The sequence below is a fragment of the Apus apus genome, chromosome 8 (assembly GCF_020740795.1).
Source record: "Apus apus isolate bApuApu2 chromosome 8, bApuApu2.pri.cur, whole genome shotgun sequence".
NCBI classification, from domain to species: Eukaryota; Metazoa; Chordata; class Aves; order Apodiformes; family Apodidae; genus Apus; species Apus apus.
Window position 1 is genome coordinate 14,581,778 of NC_067289.1, and position 25,684 is coordinate 14,607,461.

A 25,684-nucleotide genomic window follows, 5' to 3' on the forward strand; every position below is an offset into this window, starting at 1 on the left:
CTGATTCCTGGGAAGCACAGCATCAGCTAGGATGGGTCAGTTGGCTGCATACACTGGAACAGTCAGATCTAAGCTGTGGCATGGTTCACATCCATTCTGAAATGTTTGTGCATTGTCCACGGGTAATTTCACATCAAAAGGAAACTAACAGTAAAAGAGCAAGTTAGGTTGTCAGCACCTCCGTACTGTGGAAATCCATTCAAGATATAAATAAGGCCAGTCTTCTCTGTAAAGTTGTTTTGGATGGTGAGATTTGTCAGCTCTTTCAGGCTGTGTGGAGATGCTGTGGGTCAGGCTGTGGATGGGACTTTTGTCACAGCAGAGTTAGCAGATTTTCTGAATTCCCAGAAGCTAGATGAACAAGGGACTGTATGTACTTCATGCTAAATACTTTCCTTCTCCTCTCTTTCTCTCCCAAAATTGTTCTGAGGAGCTGGAAGCTCATTCATTCCTGAGGCTGAATGTTGCTCTATTGTATAAAACCAAAGACAGGCTCTTCATACATAATGAGCAATTTAAAGAATATTAGATGAGGTGCTAGCCCAAAGTGTCTGGCTGAAGGACACAGAGTCTGGAAGAGTCAGGAGCAGCAAAGAAGCTCTCAGAAATTAAAATCCAATGCCTCAGTTGCGTGACAGGCATTCACCAACAAGCTCTCTCCACTCTCTGTAAATGATGCTCAGGACCAACATAAATGCAACCGGTCTTCACAGTCTGCCTCTATAGCATGTTCCCACCTTCAGGGGTGGTTGGGATGATAAGCAAAGGAGTTTGCGGTTTGCTTGGCTGACGTAAAGCAGCCCCCAGCAGAGGTGGGGCAGACACCTCAGGGTCATCCTGGCAGATTGACCACTGACCTTTTTTGCTGGATTTGTCAGCAGAAAAATTGCTGGGGCCCAGGCTTTGTGGCACAGACCTCAGTGGGTTCCCTCTGGCTCTCCCAGTAGGCAGCAGAGCTGGCTTTCATCCAAGCATATGCCATGAACCTTTCCTTTTCTCTGTGTAGGCACTGCAGCAGCTGGTACAAGGGGGAGGGAAGAGCCACATAAATTGTCACACTTCATAACGTTTCAGCTTGGTTGGAAGATCCTGCAAATCCAACATCAGCTCACCTCAGCATCAGTGGATGCTTTAGAGCACACGACTTGCTGTTAATTGGCCAGTTGTAGCCAACTTGTCAGTAAGCTGTCAAAATACTAATAATCCAGCACCACTCATTTTCAGGATGGAAGTTTTAGCAGTGAAGAAATTGAATTTCCAGCCCTGATCATGACAGTTCTGAAATTGGTTTAATGCAGGAGACATCCTTCCAGCATTACAAAGGATTGGGAGAGTGTTTGAGATGGTGTGCTTCCACTGTGTCTTGCAGTGAGAATTTAAGAGTCAAAGCAGAGATGCAACCTCAGAACATCAGCAGCTTATGGCTGTAATAGGCCTGGTGAGCACCTTGGCAGCTCCTCTTATCTTTTGCCCATATGATGTGTTACTTCAAAAAATGAACAACACAGAAAACTGGGCTAAGGCCACTTTCTTTCTTCAGACTTGCACTCCATGCCCAGCTCCTTACTGATGGGAAGAACAAGCAGGGTTTTGTCTGTGTGCTGTTCCACCAGACACTGCCTTACAAGGACTGGGACCTGCTCACAGTCCCCTTCTCCCTGACATAGTTATCATTGCATTATTTCATCTATATCAGAAAGAGAGAGCTTCTTCCTAAGAAAAAGAACTGGAACCCAGGGGAAATAAGTTTCTTTACTAGCTCTGAAGCTAGTTGGTCTTACAGTGCTTAGGATCAGGCAATTTTTATTAAATGCCCAGAGCATTCATACTCTGATTTGAGCCTTTGAGGATAATTTCAATACAAATAATAGCATGATAAATCTAATATTGACTGCTAATTTTCCACTAAGATGCTTTTGACTATCAGAAGAAAGTGGTGTCATATTAATAATGCATAATAACTATTATAGTTCATACATTGTTATTATTATTATCAGCCATAATGAAAACAGCAATATCACGAATGTAACCAAAGGCCACAAGTCAGTTTATTGTGCCCTGTGCTCAGGCTCAAATCGATGCCAAGAAAAACTCTTTCTGGCCCCATGGAGAGATCACAGGTTCACAGCATCCCACCTAGGATTCTTACATTATTATTTTTCTTCATAGTTATTTCAGGCTTTAGCAGATGAGGCAGTACAATGCTAATTTAGGAAGTCTGTTTTTCTTGTATGCAACATATCTTCATCCTGTCCCATCCTGTCTCATGATCATTACCTGTGAATGCAAAGATGTATTTCTGGATACTGTTTTGGAGTAAGTGGAGTTGATAACATCGTTACCCATTTCAGACACTTTGTCAATTCCAGCTTGATGTAAGATCCAAAACTAAAAAACAACGTGTAAGCTTCCATGGATAATTCTGCTCAGAGCTGCACAGGCATTGGGATCCAAATCTTACTCCAGAAGCTTGTTCTCTTACCCAGGCTCTCCAGGAAGGTGTGGGAGGGAGCAGCCCAGCTTGAAGTTATGTTCTTGTCAGCACCCATTAGGTTGAGAATTGTCTTCCTATCAGGATTGCATGAGCAGCTCATCACAGGCCAATGTAAAGAATTAGTTTTTATGAAGTATGTGGTAAAGATGTGCTTGCACAGTGGACAGGCCAAGAGTTGAAAGCAGAATATAGTACTGAAGTGTGGTGGGACGGACAGGTCTGAATTTGGATGTCCAAAATTCACTGGGTTCATTTGCTTTGTAGCCATGGCTCATGTAGATCTGTACGAGCTTGTTTTGATCTAGGTAACCAGTTGGCCAGGGCAGGATGGAGGTCAGCCTCTCATGCAGAACCTGCCATGGATTTTGGTCAATATTCTGTGGTGTGCCCAGGCAGATGTCCTTGCTGCTGCAGGGTTACCTTGGGCATGTCCACACTGCAATTGCACTTTTGTCTCCAGCATTCTCAAGCTTCCTCTGTGGTGATATGGATAATTCAATCAGTCCTTGAACATAGGTGCTTTAGGACAGCCTGTGTCCACATATAAAGATCTGCAGCTTAATTTCAGAGGCTCATTCAGTAGCTGATATTTTTTGCCTACCTAGGAATATTGGGTCAGCTTGCAAGACTTACCAGACCTGCACTCCACCTCTTGCTTGGGTGTTTTAAATATGCACCTTGAGCACAAAGTGTTCCCACAGAAGTGAGGGCAGATAGCCCACTAGTTATATTTTTCAGAGGCAGCAAGTTAGATTGCTTGCTAATGCTGCTTCTCAGCTCCCAGAGCTGGGGACCAGACCTGCATGGATGATGATTTATTTGAAAATGTGCTTCCTCCAACCCACAGATGGTCCATGCAGAGTCAGAATACTTGCAGATACCATACTGTCTCATCAAGTGAATCTCTGCTCTGCAGCAGGGCTGTACACTCCCATATAGCAGCTTGCTATTTTAAAATATATCTGCTCTCTCTTACTTCTAAAAGGCCACCCTGAAGACTTGTCACCACTCTCTCATAGAGCTAAAAGGGGGAGAAGAAGTGGAGTGTGAACAGTAGAATATCAGCTGCCATCTGGACAAAGATGGGATGAGATGTGTGGTTGGGATGCACACTTACGGTTCTTGATCACTCTTCATGAGAGAGCTCAGCTACAAGTATTTTAAAACTTGTGCTGACAGATGCAATTAGGCTATGGGAGAAGCTCTGCTGGGGCAGAAGGATGCTGAGACCAATCAGGCTGTATGCAAGGCACCAATGCCTGTGGGAGGGCTGCTGTGGTCTGCACAGGGCTGATCCTTTGAGTAGGAACTACATGGTTCAATGTCTGTCTTGGGAAGGAACAGGAGTATGCCAAGATCAGGTGCTATGGCATGAGGTTTGTGGTCACCAATTCTTAGATGTTCAAAGACATGTTTAGTCTCTGCACTTCCACAGGTTTAAATGGCAGTTGGGTATTTGCATTCCATCTGGGAGCCCAAATGTCTTTGAGAATCTGGTGCCTCTGTTTATCTATCAGTGGTGGTACTGATGCTGAATTCCTCAGTGCTGTTGGCATCAGAGGGATGTTGATTAAACCCTGCTCTGGCTGAGGTCAGTGGGGAATGTGGAATGTGCTTGACTGGGTAAAGAGCACCATAAAGCAGATGCTTTTCTGCAGTGCTATCCTTTCCCCTGGAATGGAGCAGCATTTAAACACACACGGGGAACATGATCTGGTTGTTCCATGGTCTGCCTCCACAGCCACAATGAAATGCCACTGCTGATAGCTCTGATGATATTTATGATTCCTATTTAATATGTTTTTAATTACTTGATGGGTTCTAAGTATTAACACTAACATCAGTAAGTATCCTGAGCCAGATTCTCAGAGGGAAGCCTTGCTGTGCCATAGACTTTGGTGGAGTTTAGTGCTCTTATCCTATCTAAGATCTGGCTCAGTAATGGTGCAGGTCATAAAAGAGAAACCCGTAAGTGCTGTAAATAAAGGGAAACTGTTACTCTGGGAGTGTGTTAGTTGGATATTTCAACACTCAAAATTAACATCCCTTTCCTAAACCGTAGCACAAACCACTTGCACAATGGGGGTTTTCTTTTATTGCTGCTGGTTTCAGTGACTAAATTTATTAAGTCATTAGGTTTGCATATGGATGGGTGTATTTGCTGTTCTCCTTCAGGCCATAATAAAAGGAGATCTTGAGGGGAAAAAAAAAAAAAAAAAAATCGGAGCTCTTTATTTATCTGGCAATTTTGAGAATGTTTGTAGAGAAATAGCAAGCAATACAAACAAGTGGCCCAGTCCAGAGGGATGCTGAGTGAGCTGCTGGGTTTGGGTACAACAGGTGTAGGAGACACTACTGTGATCAAGGTTAAATGGAACATCTTGTTTTTCTGAAGCAGAAATAGCTTTTGGGGGCAATCTGTGGTACTTTATACCCTCCCTAAGCAGGTCTGACACTCTGAATCACCCCCAAATGGCAGTTGCCTCCATTTAGCTCCCCTTGATTCCGAGTGTCATTGAATGTGGTCTCCGTGATTTTCTGTGTGATAGCTGCCATTTGGGTTTTTTTCTAGACCCCGCAATTTCCAATAAAACCAGTTAGAACAAATCAGACCCCTGTTTGTTTTACCCCTTGTTTGTTTTACAAAGCAAATCTAATTACTCTTCCTATTGGAACTGCCATTTGTTCAGGGCTGGGATAAAGATACAGAAAATAAGTTGATGGCAGATGCTAATAATTTTGCATGTAAGTTACCAACATTTATTTTACAAATATTTCATGCAGGTTTGTAGTTTAACAATTAAAAAAAAATAGCTGCTTTGTCAAATTGCTTTTATCTATAGGCATTTAACAAAATACCTCAGGCTCTAAATCTGCAAATAAGAAACAAATATGTTTATTTACTTTGAATGCAAAAATAATTTAGTCAAAGACAAATTTTTATTTTTTTCTCCAAGTCACTTGCATACTCTTTAATGAGGATAACTGGTGGGTTTTCTGAGTGAGCTGAGTTCATGATGGAGCTGACAGGGAAGCAAGACCTGCTTTATTAGGTGAAGCCTATTAAGCTCATGTGCACTTTCCTCTTTCTTCCCAGCTCTTCTCAGCCTAAGAAAAATGAAACAGCATTTCCCACATGATTTGCCACAATTATATTTCACATTTTTATTTTTATAGAGGGGTTCTACCATTAATATGCCAATAGTCTTTTGTTATTGGCAGCCCCAAAGCCATCAGGAAGAGGCACATTCAGAAACTACATGACACAAAGTAGCTGAAAACTTGGCATTGGCCAAGAAGAACGTACCAATTAAGAAAAGCATAAGGGTTTGCATGTTAACAAGATTTAGAGGACATTCCAAATATTCCCAGGTGGTGGCCTGTATCCTGCTCATCTGTCCCACCTCCTTTCTGGTCAACTGTTTTTCCTTCTCCATCTGCTTGCTCTTTGTGTCATGTCTGCACATGGTAGTGCCTGCACCAAAGATTCTGGTGCTCAAACCTGTAAAGACCCAGCAGTGCGTCAGTTTGGTGGGAGAATGAATTGCATTCTTGTGTGTTTGTCCCAACCTGGCACAGTGGGACAATAGCTGTTCCTCCTGAAGTGATACACATAAGGATAATAATAACAATTGATGAAAATGACATTATTTAACTAGAACTTAGCTGATAGATCTGTGGGCTTCCTAAACTGCCGAATGGACATCGCCGAGATGTTTCTTTGTGCTGTTGCCATGGTGAGTGTCCTGAAGTGCTATTTCAACTGAATTGTGGGGGATGAGGAATCAATCAGCCAACTCACAAAAACAATGGGACAGTTATGTTTGCTCGTGGAGGAGTTCAAACATTTAAAGGAAATCACTATTTTTTCCTCTGTTTTTCTTAACTCTTCATTAGGTTGATGTCTTTAAATACCTTTGCTTTAAAATAATATAATCATTTTGCTGCTTTATTTGTACAAGTGGATAAGAGCCATGAAGATGATCAGAGGGCTGGAGCACCTCTGCTATGAAGACAGGCTGAGGGAGTTTGGGCTGTTCAGCCTGGAGAAAAGAAGGCTCTGGGGAGACCTTATAGCTGCCTTCCAGTACCTGAAGGGGCTACAGGAAAGCTGAGGGTGGGTTTTTCACCAGAGAGGACAGTGATAGGACAAGGGGTAATGGTTTTAAACTGAAGGAGGGGAGACTTAGGTTAGAGATCAGGAGGAAATTCTTCACTATGAGGGTAAGAAGGTGCTGGAACAGGTTGCCTAGGAAGATTTTTGACTCCCCCTCTCTGGAGATATTTAAGGCCAGGTTGGATGAGGCTTGTGCAGCCTGGTCTAGTGTGAGGTGTCCCTGCACAGCAGGGAGGTTGGAACCTGATGATCCATAAAGTTCCTTCCAACCTTTGCTCTTCTGTGATATACAAGACAGCACCTACTTTTACGAACTACAGCTATATGTCATAAAATATTATACTGCAGTCATTTAATTTCCCACAACTTTTTAATAGAATCTAGATTTTTTTGCTTTCTTTTGAAAATTAATTAGCTTTTTTATTTCTTCTTCACTGAAAATAAAATTAGTCTTTGTTCCAGGGTGAAATTAAAACAGATGTCGAAAATCCAGATCTCATGCATAGTAAATTCCATAATCTTGTGGACTTGGTAGCTATCCTTCACAGCTCACCAACTTTTCAGTCCCCCTGACGGGAATTTTCTTGGTACATTTTTATTGATGGGGTAGCAAACGCATGGGAAAGGGGATTGAGTTGTCCAGTTTGGTTTTAGAGATGCTTTCCGTTCATCGCAGGTCTTGCTGCCTGGCTGGGCCTGATGCCCAGAAGAACCCCTGAGCAAACTGCCCAGCTCCTGGGTGAGCTGTGACTTTCCAGGCAAGACAAAGCCTGAAGATAAAGAGCAGATTCAAGGAGCACTTAAATGCTGATCTTTCGGGAAGCTAATTCAAACACTGTTTTACAGTGCTCTAAGTCATCCAGATCTCTCTTATCTTGTTTCGCTCTATTCTTAAAATACTTTTCTCCAGGAAGGGAGACTTCCTCAGATAGGGCAAAATGACCCGCTGGGCTGATGGTTTTTTTACGTGTAGTGCTACTGACTGACACAAACTTCATGTGGGCAGCACAGCTCCATACTTTCTGCTATGCTTTATCGTCTGTAGCTTCAAGCCTGCCTGGCTCCACAGGTCTGTTGCACACTGGATTAACTGTCAGACCAGCAACACTTTATATAAGCCCCAGAGCTCTTGGGAATACGTACCTTGGTGTTGCTGAGTGTTCAAAATGTTTACTCTTAAATGAGGTCTGCAGTAAATGTGTGGCATTACTCCAGCTGCTTTGCTCAGATGTTGGTCATGGGTTTTCCATTAGCGAGGCTGGAGAAGCTCCCAAAGACTTCCAAGTGGCAAAATCTTGGGAGAGAGCATCACTGGCCTGTATCAGCACCTGCCTCACTCACAGGGCTCTGAGATACCTTGTCTGAGGCCTACAAAAAGGGATGTTTTTTGTTAGAAAAATTTGTTGTCAGAAAATGCATATTAGTTGTAGCTTGAGTTCTTTTTGCAAGAATTGTTGTCATTTTAAGGATCCCAGTGGGAGAATTTGTTTGGCCAGGATGAATTTTCTGCTCAAAATCAAAGACTGGGAAAAAACCCAAACAACCAAAACCAAAACAAACCAACAAAAACAACCCATCAACAGGCTTATCTTCCTCAGTGAAGGTTTGGGAGCCCACTGCCACAGAGTCCCAAGGCCAGCCAGCTATTTTTAGAAGAAGTTTAATATTTCCCTGTTGAGAAGTTAGTGGGACACGCCAGGTTTTGGTCCCTAGCTGAGAGTTGTTTCCTCCTTGGGACTTTATGCAAAGCCAGTGCAAATGCCAAAGCACAACCAGCCCCACAGCTGGCTCAGAAATGTCACAGACAGACCCATGTGTCCTCTGTTCTTGGGCACGTGCGGGATGTATCTGAAGAAATACTTGTGCTGGAAAAATTGCTTCTTTCTCTTTATTGAAAGATCTCCAGGCCTTGTGCCAGAATTTCCTCCCATTGCTTTTGAAAAAAAATGCATTGTTTACTTACTTTTGTACTCCCATTTCTCTGAATCGTCTTAAATGCTCCTGAAAAACTGCCTTTTGCCCATTAAAATTTGAAGAAGCTTCATATTTTAGACAACCACCATAGCACATTTCTTGCCCATCACAGGGAAGGTAAGTGCAAAGCCAGGGGAAGGTGCTGGGAGCAGCAGGTGAGCAGCAAGGCTGTCTCCACTCCTCAGCTCTTTATTTTATCTTGCTTGGCATTTCAGTTTAAATCCTGGCGAGTTCCTGACTTTTCCTGCCCATTTTTCACCCCTGCTCACTGCAGGCTGTTTTGCACACCACAGCTCTGCCCAGGAAGGACAGCCTTCCCTTTCAGTGGGGAGTTTTCCAGAGGTGTGTTGCTGCTGGGAGCTGGTGCTGCTGATGCCCATTGTTTTCTATCGCTAAACCAACTGTGGTGCGTGGCCATCGTGTATCGCTCTGTGATGCCTAATTTAGGAGATCAGTGATTAATTCCTTCCTTTGCTTTTTCTTCTCTCTCTTACTGCAGGATGTTTTCACACCAGAGTGCAAATTTAAGGAATCTGTCTTTGAAAACTACTACGTTATTTATTCTTCCACGCTGTACCGGCAGCAGGAATCCGGCCGAGCGTGGTTCCTGGGACTCAATAAAGAAGGTCAAATCATGAAGGGAAACCGAGTGAAAAAAACCAAACCCTCATCACATTTTGTACCCAAACCTATTGAAGGTATGGAATCTACCTCCTCCCTCTGTTGGTGGGCTCTGGGGAGGGGGGAGTTTGCAACTGCATATTTGGGGCTTTCTGGATTGGGGGTGGAGGGTGTTAGGCTGCAAGCCCAGAAAAGCAAGGACAATATTTGTAACATTCCAGAATGGAACTAAGCTGCACTGATAGCATTTCATCTGCTTTTCTTCTCATATCATAAACTTAGCACATTGTCCCAAAGGGGTTTCTCAGCTTGGGGTGTTAAAGGATTCATTTAAAAGCCCAGCAACATGTGAAGTTACTGTAAAAGGAAAACAGCCCTCAAGCAGCCAGGAGCTCAAAAGGAAACTGTTTCAGTAGTGATTGTAATCTTGGGTTCTCTGTGAAGAATTTCCCAACATCATTCAGTAGGTTTCCAGTCCCATGTAGAGTCAGTAGAGAGAGCACTTATGTCACCTGGTTTTAGACTTTGATCCTCCGTTTATAGTAACAGAAGAGAACTGGTCCTGCCAGCACAGCTGTGGGTTTACTTTATGTGTCTACCCTAAGATGAATTCTGTTCTATTTCATATGTAAAGGCATCCTAGTTAGTCAGCAGAGGATAGAGAAACTTTATCATAGATGTCCAGTTAGATGAGATGCTGTCACACCATATGTCTTCATCACAGTGTGAGGCTTCAGTGAAAGTCATGGAGTTGAAGTTGTGCCCTCCTGCTGCTGCCTGTGCAGTACTCAAGTGTGCCACAGGCTTGTGCCAGGGCATTTTGCTTTTTATGGGCTGGCCCTTGATAAATGAGGTGTAGTGTGATGAGCCTAGTACTTACCAGGTACTAACTTGATTCTGGATGTAAAGAGAGCTCTTTTTTTTCTGTTGCTTGGAAAACTGCTTTTTGATCCCTAAACTAGATAAGCCTTTCTGACCCCATCTTGGACCTGCCAGTGGCCACAGCTAAGTCCATGCCCTAGTAGCTCTTTTAACAGCTTCCCAGCAAAGGCACACTAGGGGCAAGTGTGTGTGTGAGAGGCAAACGCCAGTTCAGGAAGGCAGACTGACATCATCTGTTGCAAAGCACCATGAGAGAAATTCAGCTCAGCATGCCAAGAGTATCTGTGGCCTTTGCACAGGAGATGGATATGTTGAAAGAGTAGAGAACAGGCTGGAGCCTCTTGTCCTGTGCTTGTTTTCAACAGATTTTCTGCAGCCAGAGCCTTTTCTTGTTTATCTGAAGCATTAGTAGCATTAGTACCTTAAGCCCTTAAAAAGTTCGGCTAAGGGACAGGGCTTGCTTCAGGCATGGGGTGGGTCACCAGCTTCTCTTCTGTCTCCTCCTTTCCTGTCTTGGCTGGGAGGAGAGTCTTGCAAGCTTTCTCAGCTGGGTTTCCAACTCCTTCAGGTATTTCTTTGCTGTCTGGCTGGGTGCTGGCACTGATCAGTGGGCTCATTTGAATCAAGGCTTCTGTTCTGCTGTAGCATTCATGGTATCTGCTGAATGGCTCAGTAATTATCTTCTGCATGCATTAAACTAGGCCATTCCTATGGCTTTCCTGGTGGAAAGCCTTGCCTTAATAGAGGTGCCTGACCTGCAGTGGAGTTCTCATTGCAGCAAACACCACTTTGGCTTTCATTTTGAAAAGCCCAGCCCGGCCTGAGAGCTTCCCCACCCTGCAGTTGCATCCTCCCACTCCTGCTTCAATCACAGCTGTCACGTAACCTCCCGAGTGAGCGCTTTGGAAGTTGGCAGCCAAATTGAGGGCTCCTCCACCCCTTCCCTCCTCCACATGCTTTGCAGTCAGGCTCTGCGAATGCTGCTGCATCAAAGAGCTGGCAGCTTCCCAAGCCCAGGCACGTGTCAGCTTCCCAAAGCATTCAGCTGTCTGGGACTGTGTCTCCAGACGGAGGACTCTGTTCCCAAGCCTAAGATTCGTTGTAGGTAGCAGAGGCTTGTGGGGAGGGTTGGAGTAGAAGGCACTCAGCTCAACGTGACATCTCTGCTGCATCCATCAAAGTCTCTGTGAACAGGGCTTGCAAGCAGAGATGTTATAGAACAGGGGCAATTCCTTCCCTACTTTAACGGCTTCTTTCTCATGACTCTGAGGAAGTGTTCAGAGCACTCCTTTACTATATTTGCATGTCTCTTCTGCTAAGTGCTGTGGCAGGCTCCAGCCTGTGGGCTTTGTTTCTTATTCAGGCCAGTACTTCCAGCTGCAGTAATGCACCCAGGTTTCCTTTGGCTCCAGTACCACCACCAGCATCAGCCCTGTCCCGTGGTGGCTGACACAGGAATGTGCACTGAGGGAGACCTGGTCCCGTGGGAGGGAGAGGTGTTAATCACTAGGAGTCACCCACCACTTCAATAGCAAGTAGCTCTGAAATGAAACTTCCCAGTTGTTTGCTGTGTGCAGAAGAATTATGCAGCTCTTTAGTGAAGACAGTGTTTGCAGGGAGGGGAGAGACAAAAAAAGGTCAGATGGCTTCTGCATCTCATTTGTCCCCCATTGCTTCATACTGCTTTATGCATGCAGAAGGCCTTTCCTCAGAGTTGCAAATGGGCAGTAAATTAATAAATGGGAAATGTCCTCTCAGGTCACTTCTAAGGACTACATGCATGTACATGTGCTTATATACATCTGAAAGGTCGTTGTAGAGAGGCTGGTGCTGGTCTCTTTTCACAGATAATCAGCGACAGAACAAAAGGGAATGGTTTCAAGCTGCAACAGGGTAGGTTTAGATTGGACATTAGGAAAAATCTCTTCACAGAGAGAGTGGTCAGACACTGGAATAGGCTGCCCAGGTAGGTGGTTGAGTCACCATCCCTGGATGTGTTTAAGAGTTGTTTGGAGGTGGTGTTGGTGGATATGGTTTAGGGGAGAATTTTGTAGAGTAGGGATGGTGGTTGGACTTGGTGATCCCAAGGGTCTTTTCCAACCTGAATAGTTCTATGATTCTATTATATCTGTGCATGTATATGTGTTATCTAAGCCTTTTAACAGCTACAACTTTATGTTGTGCTAATCCCACAGATTCTTTGATTCCTGTAGATTAGGAGGGATGCTGGAGGTGAGGTGTTCTGTGCCAAAGTCATAAATACCAGCTGGAAAGGTTTTGGGTTTTGGTTGGTGGAAAGATTGTTTGTTTTTGTTTTGTTTAGTGTAGGTAGGATTTGTTTGGTTTTGGAAATAGCATTAAGATTCATCAATATAAAAGCACAGAAAACTTACTAAGTAATAGCAGGGGAAACATCAAGTTTGTCTCCCATCTGTGCACAGGCAAAGCCAAGGCAAACAGCCTGGCAGGCAGCAGCTAATATACTATGCAGTGCCAGCTTTGGTTAAAAACACATATTTGCAACACATTTCTTTTGATATTCTTATTTCTGACCACTGATCATTCCAGCTAAATGAGCCCTTCAAATGCAGACATCTAGATTGAACCAGACTGCACAAGAAATTAGCTTGAGTCTAATTGTCACTTGAACACCAAGCAATCTTTTAAAACAATTTCAGTCTCTCCAAGTGTCTGTAGTGATTAGTGCTGGACAAACGCTTCCATCCATGGTGCCTCTTGTTCTTTAAAATATCCAAACCCATCTCAAACAATAGGAGACTTTTCCAGTCACTTAAGTGGGAATTATATCAGATGCTTATTGTGGATGTGCTCTGTTGTTTATATTTCCGTCTCCTTGAAGACACCATTTCCACATTGCTCTCCCAAAAGACCATTTAATCTTTTGCCTAGCCCAAGCCAGAAAGTATTTGGGGTGGCAAATCTGGCCACAGAAAGCCGATGACTCTTCCTCCATCTGAGATAGCAGAGCTGTCCCTGACTCCAAACTCATGGTGCTTCAGCCCCCATTACTGAGCATGTCTCAGATATGAAGGTGACCCACTAATGACTAGTCTGATCCATTTACTACCACTGATGACTATCCATGTGCAAGGAACAGCAGTTCCTTTTCCAGTGTGTTTTCCCAGGGATGCACCATCTCAGTTTTGCTAAGTGGAGTCTTCAGATGTTGCAGAGAAGTACACGAGTATTTGTTGAGTAGGAAGATATGATAGGCCTTGTGAAAATGCTTCAAAGATACCATCTTAATCCATAAAAAAACCCAAAACCTAAAAAGTGTTCTTTAGAGGGGAAAAAGATCCCAAACCAAAAAAAAGCCCACCCCACACTCTTTGTTAACACAGCTGCTCTTTTGTCCTGTCTTTCAAGTGGGCAGGCTTTGGTATGTTTTCAGTCCCACTCTAACTCATTCATCTATCAAACTCCTAATCATCTTATTAGATGGCAAATGCAATGTATTTTAACTGTGCTTTTGCTTGGCTTTTTCTCATCCTGTGCTGTTTCTTACCTGAACAAACTGTGATTCCATCTGGCAGCAACCTGCACATTTAGCCACCAGACAGACATGAGCTCAAAAGCCTCTGAAATGCATCAGCTGGAACCCGGCTTAGAACACAGTAATTAGAAGCAAAAAACGAGGGTGCATAATCACTTGCTCCCTCCTGCCCCTAGCTGCTGCTTAGACAATTAATTCTCTCCAGTGAAGCATTAGCTAATGCAGCCACTACTGCAGACACCTGCACCCCAAGCTGTGACATCCATCAGGGAAGGAGCCTGTCTCCCAGGCCACTTCCCTGAGGATGTGCCCAGCCCTGCCCAGGCACCCGTCAGAGCTGCCATCAGCCCCTGGCGTGATCCTGCTGGGCTAACCACCTGCCTGCCTGCTAAGCCACAACCTGGGAAAAAAAATCTGGTTCCTCTGACTCACAAAGGTCTGGGACAGGGAAATCCAGGAGTGAAGCTGGCTGGATAGGATGTATCTATGGTCCTTTAATAAGCTTTTCCCTGGATTCTGGAGAAAGGGAATTGATTTTTTTGCATCCCCTGAACCTCCTCAACTTGTAGTGATGCCAAGTGAGAATTCTTAGTGTCAGGACACAAAATGGTGCTTCCCAAACTCAGCCAGCCCCTGATGTCTAGGGAAGCCATCCAGGATGACTTCCATTTCACCGTGTAGGTGATGTGCCAGTGTCATGCCTGGGAAACAGAAATGAGCCTGGGATCCTGTGCTAGCACAGAGGCGAGAGATTGAGCTGTTCCTGAGTGATGGGCAGCCCTCTCCATTCCTTCACCTTCAGGAATGATGCTCCTCGCCACCTCTTCCCCCCTTGCTTGTATTTCCAGGCTCCTTCCTGCCTAACTTGTGAGTTGTCTCTTATGCAGAATTGTTTCCTTGTGCATGCGAATGGCAGGCACTGCTGCTTAGGATAGAAGCAGGGAGTCCAAGCTGTAAGAACCAGACATGGACACAGCTCCACTGTGGCTCACCCCCTTCCATTTATGCCTGTGGCACTTTAGTGGACCAAGCTAACGGCACTTTCCAATTAAAGCATGAATATGGCTGTGTTGATTAGAATCTGGGACATAGGAGCTGATTAGCTCATTGAAACTCTAAAGCATTAGCTTGGTTTCCAGACAGTAAGGGCTGTATTTGGCTTGGTGTGTGGGTGTGGGTGGGTGGGAGAAGCAAGGCAAAGCAGGGAGGGGACTCTTGTTCTTGCCAAATTGCTCATCCTTCCAAAGCTGCCTTGTGCTGCATGCACCAGCAGACCTCCCAAATGTTGGGGCATGCCGACTGTCACACTGCTGCTCGTCAGGCAGGTGACAAGGGGCAGTGTGTCTTTGCGCACACTCTCAGAGACCCCCCAAACAGACCTGTCAGTGTGCTGCTAGTCCTGAACCAGAAAGAAGCACTGTAAAGCTGGGAAGATTTGGGCACTCAACAACAGTCCATTTGCAAACACCCCCTTCCCAGTCCGTGACTAACATCTCCGTGCGTGAGTCACGTTCGAGGTTCCTCAGTACGAGCAGCAACAGCCTGCAATCCAGGAGCCTGTGTTGCACAACATGTCGCAGTGTCCTTAAAACCCCACCCGTGTGCGGCTGTGCACATACACTGATACTGTAGGTGTGTCTAAATACTGAAAAATACACTTGTCTTGTGCTGCTACAGCTTCTCTGGCACAATGTGAGCAACATCCAGCCATGCCCCATGTCAGTACTTGTATCATGCACTAGATTGGAGGATAAACTTATAATTCCTGCCCTGTTTGCTTGCTAGGTACAGGGCTTCCTTAATTTTTATCTGCTGGTGTTATTTACTTCTGTAGCCTGATTACTATTCATTACTCTGTGAGCCTTAGGAGCTCAACGTTTTTGCCAAAAGGTCACAGTGAGAGTCAGGAAGCTGAGGACAGGCAATGTGTTGTGTGGTGCTGCTGTGGGCTTTGGTCAGGCTCAGTCCTTGCAGTTAATCATCTGGCCCAGCCCGGTGGGGTACTGGGGATGGATGCAGGTGAGTTGAGCATGTGCAGCTGCCTGAGGGAAGAGCTCACTGAGGTCCCTGCAGGTCCAGACTGGGACCAGAGAGGTCAGTGTGAAGATGACACTGCACTTGAAGCACGATTTTTTTGTATGGGATGTCAAGGGTAGCGCGGCAAGACTGGCACAAATAATACCCAGCTTTGCTGGGCAAACATCACATCAGAGAATGAGGTCAGTCACAGAAGTGCTGTGCATCTTCAAGTGTCATCAAAAGGCTCTGCAACTTGGGGTAAGAAATATCAAAGGCACATTTTTTTCCTGTCACTAACCTTTTCATAGTTCTTCAGACTTTCACCAGGTCCTTTCCTCAACAGGCAAAGTCCCTGTCACCAGGTTGTTGAGTGACACGCAACAAGGTATGAGGAGCAGGTCAGCAGCTGAAAGGGGCTGAGAGACTCTTTTCCTTCATTTACTGCCTTGCTATACACTTTCTTTGCACCTTTGAGACAGCACTGATAGTCTGGGCAGCTGATGGGCAGTCCTGGACCAGACCCATGGGATAAGTCGTTCATTTTTGCTGTTTTCTCATTTTTATGAAAAAAAATAGCTCCAGTAGCAATGTTTGCATATTGGTAGCTGCCTTGCAGGCACACTGGGAGGCCCAGCCAGTGTGTGTATGTTTAAACTGCTTTGAAAGCCTTGCATGAAAAATGCTCTTATGGGAAAGTAATATTTTTTTTTTTAACTGTTCATATATTCAATGCAATATCCTTCCTATTAATACACAGTTGACTGCACTTCATCTCTGTCCTGTATTGCTGCACACTGCTATAACTGTTTATCTAGCTAGGAGCAAAATGCAGCGTAATAATGTTATTTGCAGTTTACCTCTAATTGCCAGGAGTTATTTGCAAATCACAGGAGGTCAGACAGATAAGCATGTATATCGCCTTGTATACACAGGGTAACTTTTTTCATTTCTTCAGATAATACTTGAAATTTTGTTAGCATCAATTACCTGTAACCAAAATCTGACAGGCTCTAGCCCCTGTGTTTGAGCTCAGTGCTGTTGTTTGTGATGTGATGGCTCTACAAAATGAAGCATTACGCTATCATGTCTTTCTGTCCTAATTTTTGCAAAGATCTGGACATGACATTTGCAGTTGGGACCTACCTCGTGTTCTCAACTCCCGTGAGCCTGCCCTCAGGATGCTTCACCATTCAAGCACATCTACACCCCACCCCACCATATCTGCAAAGAGCTCATCAGAGATGCTCCCTTTTGTGGGGGTTGTGCTGTGCCTTGGGCAGGTGTTGCCTTCTCAGGCTGTCAAGGCTCCAGGAGGTACATTTTTATAGGGCACTTATTGCTTAGCCAGGTCTTGAGAGCTGGTGCTCTCCACCCATCCCATTCTCAAGTGCTGCAAGGTGACCACGCAGAGCTGGAATGGCTCCTGGATTACTGTCCCTGAGCTCATCCCCATGTGTCTGTTCACAGACTTGCTTGGCTGTCTTGATTTAGAGAGGCAAAAATAAGTGCTTAGAGCAAACCTCAACTCTTGGCAAAAGGCGATGAATAGGGTTGAGTTGCCACTTCCAGAACTTAACACCCAGAAGGCTTGGATGGCTCAGATGCAAGTGTAGTTTTGATTCAAGACTCTCAAGGAATTCTTGTTAGAGAATAAGGATTGCTGTCAGGTAATTCTTGGACCCATTATTAGACGATAATCAGCAACTTGCGACGATATATGTTGCTGTGAACTGAAATGTTTCTTTTCATAGAATCATAGAATGACTGGGGTTAGAAGGGAACTTAAAGATCATCTGAAGTTCCAATCCCCCTACCCCATTTATTTTATAAATATGAATAGAGCACGGAGAAACAGTAAAGCACAGGAAACCTAGAAAGACTTGTCTGTGAGAAAGAACAACACCCCTCTTTCTGTTTGTGCCCTTGTGAGGATCCAGGAGGACTTGACTGGCAGCAATGGCAGGTAACAGATCCTCCTTAGTAAAAGGATCTACTGCTGGCTCACTGGGGTTTTTTTAAGTCTGTGTGTTTTGTACTGGGGCTGGAATTTCATCCTCATATAGGAAAAACAAACAATTTGTGATGGTTGCTAACATCAGTGACTTCCGGGCTGTTAACAGGTGTCCTTTCTGTTCACAGTGTGCATGTACAGAGAGCCATCGCTGCATGAAATTGGAGAAAAACAAGGACGCTCAAGAAAAAGTTCAGGGACACCAACCATGAATGGAGGCAAAGTTGTTAACCAAGACTCGACATAGCTGACAAATACCCTCCCTTCTTCTAACTCCTCCCCTCCCACCCACCTATCCACCCCACCTGGCGAAACCACACTGAGACGACAACAACTGAGCAAGGCAGGACCTGCTGGTAGTGGCTAGGAGTCTGAACTCCAGAATCTTTCTCTGTGTAGGATGAGGAAATGGAACCCCAGATCCTGCCTGTTGCAACGTTTTAAAACAACAACAACAAAAGTGAAGAAAAAATGTTTTAAATCAGGACTCCATTAACATTTTCAAAAGCAAACTGTTTGCTCTGTGATCAAAGGGGGAAAAGAAATCTCATCTCTGCATAATAATAATAACAACAACAACAACTAATAAATATAATAATAATAAAGATGTTACCTTTAAAAATAAAACAAAGCTTTTGGAAAATTGAACTTAGCATACGATATGCGAGAAACACGTGGGAAACACAGCCTGGGACTGTGCTTTCTGCCCTTATACTTTCACCTCACGTTCACACACCACTGTTTTTTCCATCGCTGCTTCCCTGGGGATGGATGGGATTTTTCACAAAGCAGGAAAGGTAGGGATGGATTATGACTGTGTTTGCTCTGCTATCAATAAAATATGGCCTGTCCAAATTAGGAGTCTGACAGTTATGGGCAACAAACTAGCTATTCTGTATTCAGCTTTTTCCATCTACATTCAACCACTGTGTAGTTATTTGTTGCTAGTGTCACTCTGTGAGTATGTTTGACCCAAGTCTGGCATTTTATGCCTATTTTTATCATAATTATATATATAGGCTTGCTTTACTGTATTAGTGGCCAGGGGAATTTCAGAAATCAGTTTTCAGGTCTTGCAGGATGAAGTGATCATATGTATTATGGAAGAGCTAGAAGATAAAGGGAAGGAGGGATGGCTGCTTGCTTTGCTTTAAAATACAGAACAGAGCAAGAAACACCACCGAAGTCTTTGATGTCAGCTGGAAATGATGAGGCATGTGCTATGTGAGGGGGTGGCAGGGATTTCAGCAATGGGAAGAGAGGTATGGGGAGGGTATAGGTGGGATGTGCAGGGGAGGGGGGGAAGCTACAGGGAAAGGTGTGTGGTTGTGCATGTCCAGCTGTGCTGGGGTGGGAGGACATGCTGCTATTTCCTTCCAGCAGCTGGGCTTGCTGTTTGAGTTAAGGTTCCACACATCTCATTTTGCACATGGTCGAAAACTGAGACTATAAACCCAGCTAATCCAAAGTCTTACCACTGCCAAGTCCAGTGTGTGATGAGAACACCTGCACTGCTGCAACCTGGCTACAGGTGTGGGCATGTGTCCCACAAACAGCAGGGCTGCAGGTACTGGAGAAGCACCTGAGAGGTAACAGAGTCACAGATTGGAAAAGACAAGGAAGAGTGATGGGGTGAGGGCTTCTCAGCACTAAGCCCACCTCCAGCAACTAGGATGTTAGTGGGGATTTGCTATTCTCTCCCTGTCTGGTGCTGTATATCCTTGTAGTTTTTGGGGTCAGCAGTGAAACACATATCATGGGTGATGCAGGCAGATGCCCTGTCTGCTCACACACCTGATCGTCAGCCTCAGAACTCTCTTGGCACCCAGGGTTTGCAGGTAGGAGCAGCAATCACAGAGGTGCTGCAGATGCTGCTATATAAACGGGTATTGCACTGGCTGAGGTGCCTGGGAAGCCTTTGCTACTCAGGCTGTGGTCACAGCTCCCATGAGAGGAATAAGCAAATGACCAAGGGTCTGGAGAGGGTTGAAATGGTCCATTATACAAGCGGAACTAGCCCAAAGCCTTGCTGTTATAAGCTGGGTGTGGAGAGGGGGTTGGGTGTTTCTGTTGTAGACTACAGGCATATGTGAAAAGCCAAAAATTACCTTAATTCTTGAAGCTCCTTTGCTATCACAGTCAATGGCTCAGCTGGCTGGTGGCTGTGGCAGATGAGGAGAGACCACACTGCACCCTGCAAGGCAGCTGCTGCTGCGGGCGTCTCCGGCCCCGGCGTACGGCAGGGCCCCGTGAGCGGCTCCGTAACCACACAGAGAAAGCAGGGAAAGCTAAAGGGAGAGAGCCAAATTTCAAGGTTATGGAAGACTCCCAGGATCAGCATGAAGGAATGAATTACAAGCATGTCCTTTCATGTTTTCAAAAGCTGAAACCTTGAAATAAAGAGCCTCTTGTCATGGCTCTGTCGCCTAATTCTGCACTTAGGGGCAGCCTCTCCCTGCTACAGGGACAGAGGGGGCACCAGTGAGTTTATCTGGGGCTGCCACTCATGTTGGGGTGACTTACTGCTGCCTTCCTCAGAGCCCCCCCCGAGTCTTACAACACTGGGACAATGTAAAAAATACATTTTCGGCTTGGAAACACACCCCCAGTCCCATCTAATATCTACTATCCCATCTAATACATCCATCCTACATTTCACCTCCATCACAAATGGGGTGGGGGGGGTGGGGGGGATAGCTGCTTACACTCTGGAGAGGTGTACATTCAAAGAAATGGAGCTTCATGACCAGCACGTTTTGCTAACAGGTCACTAAACTAACCAAGCCACGAAAACACCCAGGCTATATAGTTCAGGCAGTGAGCCACTTACCATGGAAAAGGACATCCACAGCACACCTTGGTACCACACGCCTGTTCTGGCCCCAGCCATGGGCTACTTGCCAAGGTCACTGATGCATCTTGAGCAAATCTGGTGTAAGAGCAAAAATTCCTGTGATCTTGAGTGCAATTTGCCTAGGGTCTCAGAAAGGTGTGAGCAACAGCAGATCCAGTCCTGCCCTCTGCTATTATTTTTTTTGCCTATCACTTCCAACACTGGGTTTTTGCCATGATAATTTTCTTTGACCAAATCATTGCAAGAATCCTTGGAAATGCCACATTCAGGCCTAAATGTCAAAATAATATGCTCCTTTGGTCCATTGTACTTGAGCTAATCACCTTCACATGACACTCACTGAGCTGGCCCATAATGAGAGCTAATTAATCCTGCTCACACCCAGGGTCTGCACTGCCTCGGAGCAGGTCTTCTGGCAGGTATTTTAAGTGCTGGCTTTCCTTGCTGCCTGCTTAGCCCTGGCAAACCAAGAGAGACATATGGTGGCATAAACCACGATAAAACCCTCCCACGCACCTTAGGAAATACTGAGTGCTTCTTGACCTCTAAGGAAACTGCAAAACTCAGCTTGTGATGTAATGCAGGAACTACTGACATTAAGATACATCAAACCAATGAGCTGTACAGCCCAGCTCCACTGTGTCCAGCTGCACCAGCTCCTTTCTGGAAGCTGCTTGGCTCCCCATGTCCAAACTCCACCCAATGTGCATGGGAAAGCCAAAGGAGTCCCACAGCTTGCAGGTACCACATGGGTCTTTGTGTATTTTTGACCGAAGTGACTTGCAAGCTGTATCTCAAGGAGGTGCCATGGCTTCTGTTGATTATCCATTCACCACTTCCCAATCTCAAGGGAAAAGGGCAATTGATGGAGTCTTTTTTTCTGCTTTGAAGTTCCTACAGTCTCTTAATTACTTCTCAATGTTACTGCTCAGTGTCAAAGTCCCTATGTTTCTTTTGTTTCTTTCTTTATCCACATATGGCACAACCTTTTTAGGGAGCTTTGTGACTCCGTTTAACATTCTAGTGACTACAACACTTGTCTAGCCAATGTGGTACTAGCAGGACAATTTCCCTTCCTAGCTATGTTGGCACAGCACTGGAAAAACTTCTAGCACAGAAAATAGCCAAAAAAAGTAAACAATAAAAAAGAACAATCTTCACCTAGCTCATGGTAACTGTTACCTTGGCTAAATCTGAAGCAAACATTTGCCTTCTAAATAATAGATGCTGCTATGGAAGTACTTGGACATTAGAAGTCCAGTAGCACAGGAATAGGGGTATATTTAAAGCACTCATTTTGTTTCACCCTGGGTTGCTTTTTAATTGTCATGTCTGCACTGTTCTGGCAGTACTATGCAACACAGCTCCTCTCACCTATGCATCAAGGGCAAAACCTGATAACATGACTCCAGTTTGGACCATCAGGAATTTACTGGGAACAAAAAGCAGAAAAAGATGCCAGCAGAGAAGCTTGCCATAATGTGCCAGCATGTTATGCCACAAGTGTCAGCACTGCCATGTGACAATGTGCTATAGAGCAAAGTTGACACTCAACAAAGCAATTTATGAAAGTTGTCTGCCAACATTTTTTTCGTTTGCTCTCAGATGGGGTCTGGCTGATGGAGCCTCACACAATCCTCCCAGGTGTCATGTGCCTTACATTCCAGTTTTACATCTTAAAGTGCACTGACCGTGTGACCACCTCAGAAAGACATCATTGTTGCACCCTCTGAGCGAAGCTGAAGCACCCGGTGGTGCGTGACTTACCCCAGCTGATCAGAGGCAGCAGGAAACAGTGTCTGCCATCTTTTCTTCACACCAGCAAAGCTGCAGCATGTGTGCATGGTAGACATGGAAAATGTCTTCCTGAGGATTGCAGTTCCTAAAAAAAGAAGGTTCAGAATGATCATTACTTATAGCAAACAAACCCAAATGTTGCTAGTTGGCATACACTGAAATACATGACTTTTAACCGGGGGGGGGACACTGGCCCTAAAACACGTCCAAGAGGAGACCTCTATTAATTGTGGCATAGCTTAGCCCTGCTCCCAGGTGACAGGGCTCAGTTTGTATTTCACTTTGCATGAAAGGGGGAAAAATAAAAATAAAATTAAAAAAAGACAACAAGGAAAGACACAAGTGAGTGTCTGCAGGGCCAGATTCCTCTCCTAAAACTGGAACGAAATATTTGGTCACTGCTATGGGATGACCCACTCCAAGCACCTATGAGAAAAATCAAACACCACTGCACTTCATCAGTGAGAGGTTTCCATGGCATTCATGTCTTCCCCCTCCCACTTCCCCTATCAGGGTGATTGAAGGCTGTTTCTGTGGAGTAAAAGGCATCAAGGCTTACATCCTACTCACCAGCATAGAGTAAAACTTGATGGTTCTCTTTAACTGCTGAGTGACAATCATGGCATCAAACAATTTTCCCATGTTTTTCTCAGACACCTCGAATAAAAAACAACAACAACAAAACCTCTATAGCCAGGCTGATATACTTTCAGTATTTAAGCATATCAACATCTCAAATCTACTCAAACCTTTGTGGCCAGGAAGCTAAAGCTAATTAACCATCATCTCAGGAGAAAGCATCTCTTTTCACGATCCTTGCATAACTCACTGCTGCATGCACAGGAAGTTGGCCATCTTCCCAGCCTGCCTCCATCTTGGACTTCAGGCACCTTCTCTTTGGGAAAGTAGGTACAGGTCAGCAAGCATGGCTCCAGGGTTCATTTCACCAGTGCAAACAATAGGTATTGTGGTAGTGCAAAGATTTCACACAGGTTCCAGAACATCCCCACCTCAGAGAACTGGACGAGCAGCGCACAAAGATTTGACCTTTTACAGGCTTCTGGAAAGGATAAGAACTGTGGTCAAAAACCTGTTTGGAAAGAGAGAAGTGTGAGAGTGTGTGTGTGTGTGTTTCATTCTAACCACACTCTCGTGCAGGCACGGGGATAATTAATCTCTGGGAAATGCCATTAGTATTTACTGAGCAATACAAGTGGATCTGGGATTCTCCCACCTCCCCCCACCAAAAAAAAAAAAAAAAAAGGAAATTAAAAAAAAAAAAGCAAGCATACCAATTATAAGAAAAAAGTGTCTGGGTACAAGATATGAGGAAAAGCAGAGGATAACCCTCCCAAGTGTCTATTAAGAATGGGTTATATATTGTTCCATTTTCCATGCTCATTACAATCACTGCCCCAATAATAGCTGCATGCTGTGCCTTTTTCTATTCTAGTACAATTTTCCCCATGGGAACTAAATATCTCAGTTTAAATACTAAGCAGAGCTGGTAGAAGGCAGCAGTATGCTTCTGCTGTGCTAACCTTGTGTGCAATCTGCATCTTAGGTAGCTGGTTACTACCCTTCTTTCTTATTACCTGATATAAAAATGAAGGGGCAGCACAGGGGAGAAGGAAAATGTTGATCAGACAGTCAAATTAAATGACACCGTGAAGGTCAGAGTATGTCAGACTTACTGTCTTTCAGAAATTAAGGCTTTGATGAATTTTAATTCCTTGAGCTCTGACAAAAATTGCAGGGAATAAAGCAATCAGCAGCTCCATCTTAGTGCCAGACTATAAACCAGGACTCCAGTGACGTTTAAGTCTCTCTATCTAGCTCCTGGCTTAGCTCCTACATGCAGTGATGCTTTCCCCTCTCAGGCATCCAAGTTTCCCTGGGAGCTCATCCTTGCTGAGTCCTCGGGGCATCCCAGTCCCAACAAGGCGGAGCAGTTCCTGCGTGGGCAGCAGAGGGATCCCAAGCCAAGTACCCTGCTCAGGCCTTCGGCAGCTGGCCCGACCCAGAGGGGCTCCCCGCAGAGCGCTCCCCACGGCCCCACACACCTCCTCCAGACATGCCAGGAAAGACAAGGAAACAGGGGAAATTCTACTTCCAAGGACTCTGATTTGTGCAGACACCATAAAGAGACCCCCAAAATCTGAGACACAGAGATGCCAGCCCTCCTGCTACACTCTTCCTAGTCTGTGCCCATGGTGTCCAAAGTCCCCACCCACCGACACCAGTTCTGCCGCAGGGGTGTTACGAGGATTGCAAGGTTTTGGCTCATGAAGTGGTATGATCATATGATAACAGGACCCTGCAAAGCCAGAGAGCTTCCAATTCAACTGTGCCTCGTAGGGGTCACTTACATGCTGTGACTCTGACACTGCCTCTTATTACTTTTATTTTCCAACTTACTGCACAAGCTGGCAAGTGAAATAGTTCCAGTCAATTCATTGCTAAACAAAGAGGCAAGACAGTGCATAGAGCACAAGCTTTGCTTGACATTAACTCAGTGTTGAAGATCAAAAAAAGGTGTGTTTAACTTTGCCTTACCTTCATTTTTAATTTCCACTGTTTTCTGTGCTTCCTGCTATTGGACAGAATGGAAAGCAGAACTAATAGAGAACAACACACTGGGAAAAACATCCACTTCTGGAGTGGAAGCTGGAAACATTATCTCACAAACTGATGGATACTACAGTGATTCCTAGCTATCATACATCTACAGAAGTTCTGCTGGGCTTCAGATGGGTAGTTTGCATACTCACATATGTAATGAACTCTCACAAGGTCACATCTAGGGTACTGCAAGTTCTGCCCTTCACCAGCAAATTCAAGTGATTCTCCTAGCAGGGTCAGTGGGCTGCAATGTAGGACCTAAATCTGAAGTCAAACTGTGCAGTCACTGTGGGTAACCAGAATTTCCCAGGGAAAACTCCCCATGCGACTCAGAGACCTAAATTTGCCATGGAAGTGGGTGTAGTTCAAATCTGCCATCTTTGGATTGTCCTTCCATATTTTCCCCTATAAAACCAAACCCAACTTCTAAATCCTATGCTTGCTTCTCTTTTCTTGATTCTCCAAATACAAACAGGGGATTATTGCAGAATTTTATTCTGCCTGTAGGATCACCTAGGTTTTTTACAAAGTGGTAGCATCTAAAACAAGAAGAAAAAAATATAAATGGATATATGTGATTACAAAGGAGAACAATAACCTGGCTCTAGACATATCCAAACCCCAGAATCTACATCTATGTAGAAATTTAACTTCAGCTGCTGCAGCTTGAGCCCATCTATTATTAATTCAGTAAAACCATTTTTCTGTTCAGAAACACATTCCTTGGGAAAAGCTTCTGCAAACACTTCAGCAGGTGGTGGCTTCAGAGAGAGACCAAA

General features: G+C 44.7%; 1 protein-coding gene and 1 long non-coding RNA gene across 4 annotated transcripts in view; one reads left to right on the forward strand and one right to left on the reverse strand.

Annotated features, from left to right (window-relative positions):
- FGF12 (fibroblast growth factor 12) overlaps positions 1–18,275 on the forward strand; it is a 211,366-nt gene extending 193,091 nt beyond the window's left edge. For all 3 annotated transcript variants that reach the window (XM_051626683.1, XM_051626684.1, XM_051626682.1), the window contains exons 4-5: positions 9,085–9,283; positions 17,761–18,275. In XM_051626683.1, the coding sequence (XP_051482643.1) occupies positions 9,085–9,283; positions 17,761–17,879 (318 nt within the window). In that variant the 3' untranslated portion in view covers positions 17,880–18,275. The remainder of the gene's footprint in view (positions 1–9,084; positions 9,284–17,760) is intronic.
- A 1,471-nt stretch (positions 18,276–19,746) lies between these two features.
- LOC127387857 (uncharacterized) lies at positions 19,747–22,914 on the reverse strand. Its single transcript, XR_007890226.1, has 4 exons — positions 22,854–22,914; positions 22,254–22,368; positions 20,463–20,561; positions 19,747–19,920 (listed from the first exon to the last, which is right to left on the reverse strand). It is a non-coding gene; the product is annotated as an uncharacterized LOC127387857 (long non-coding RNA).
- Positions 22,915–25,684: the final 2,770 nt, after the last annotated feature.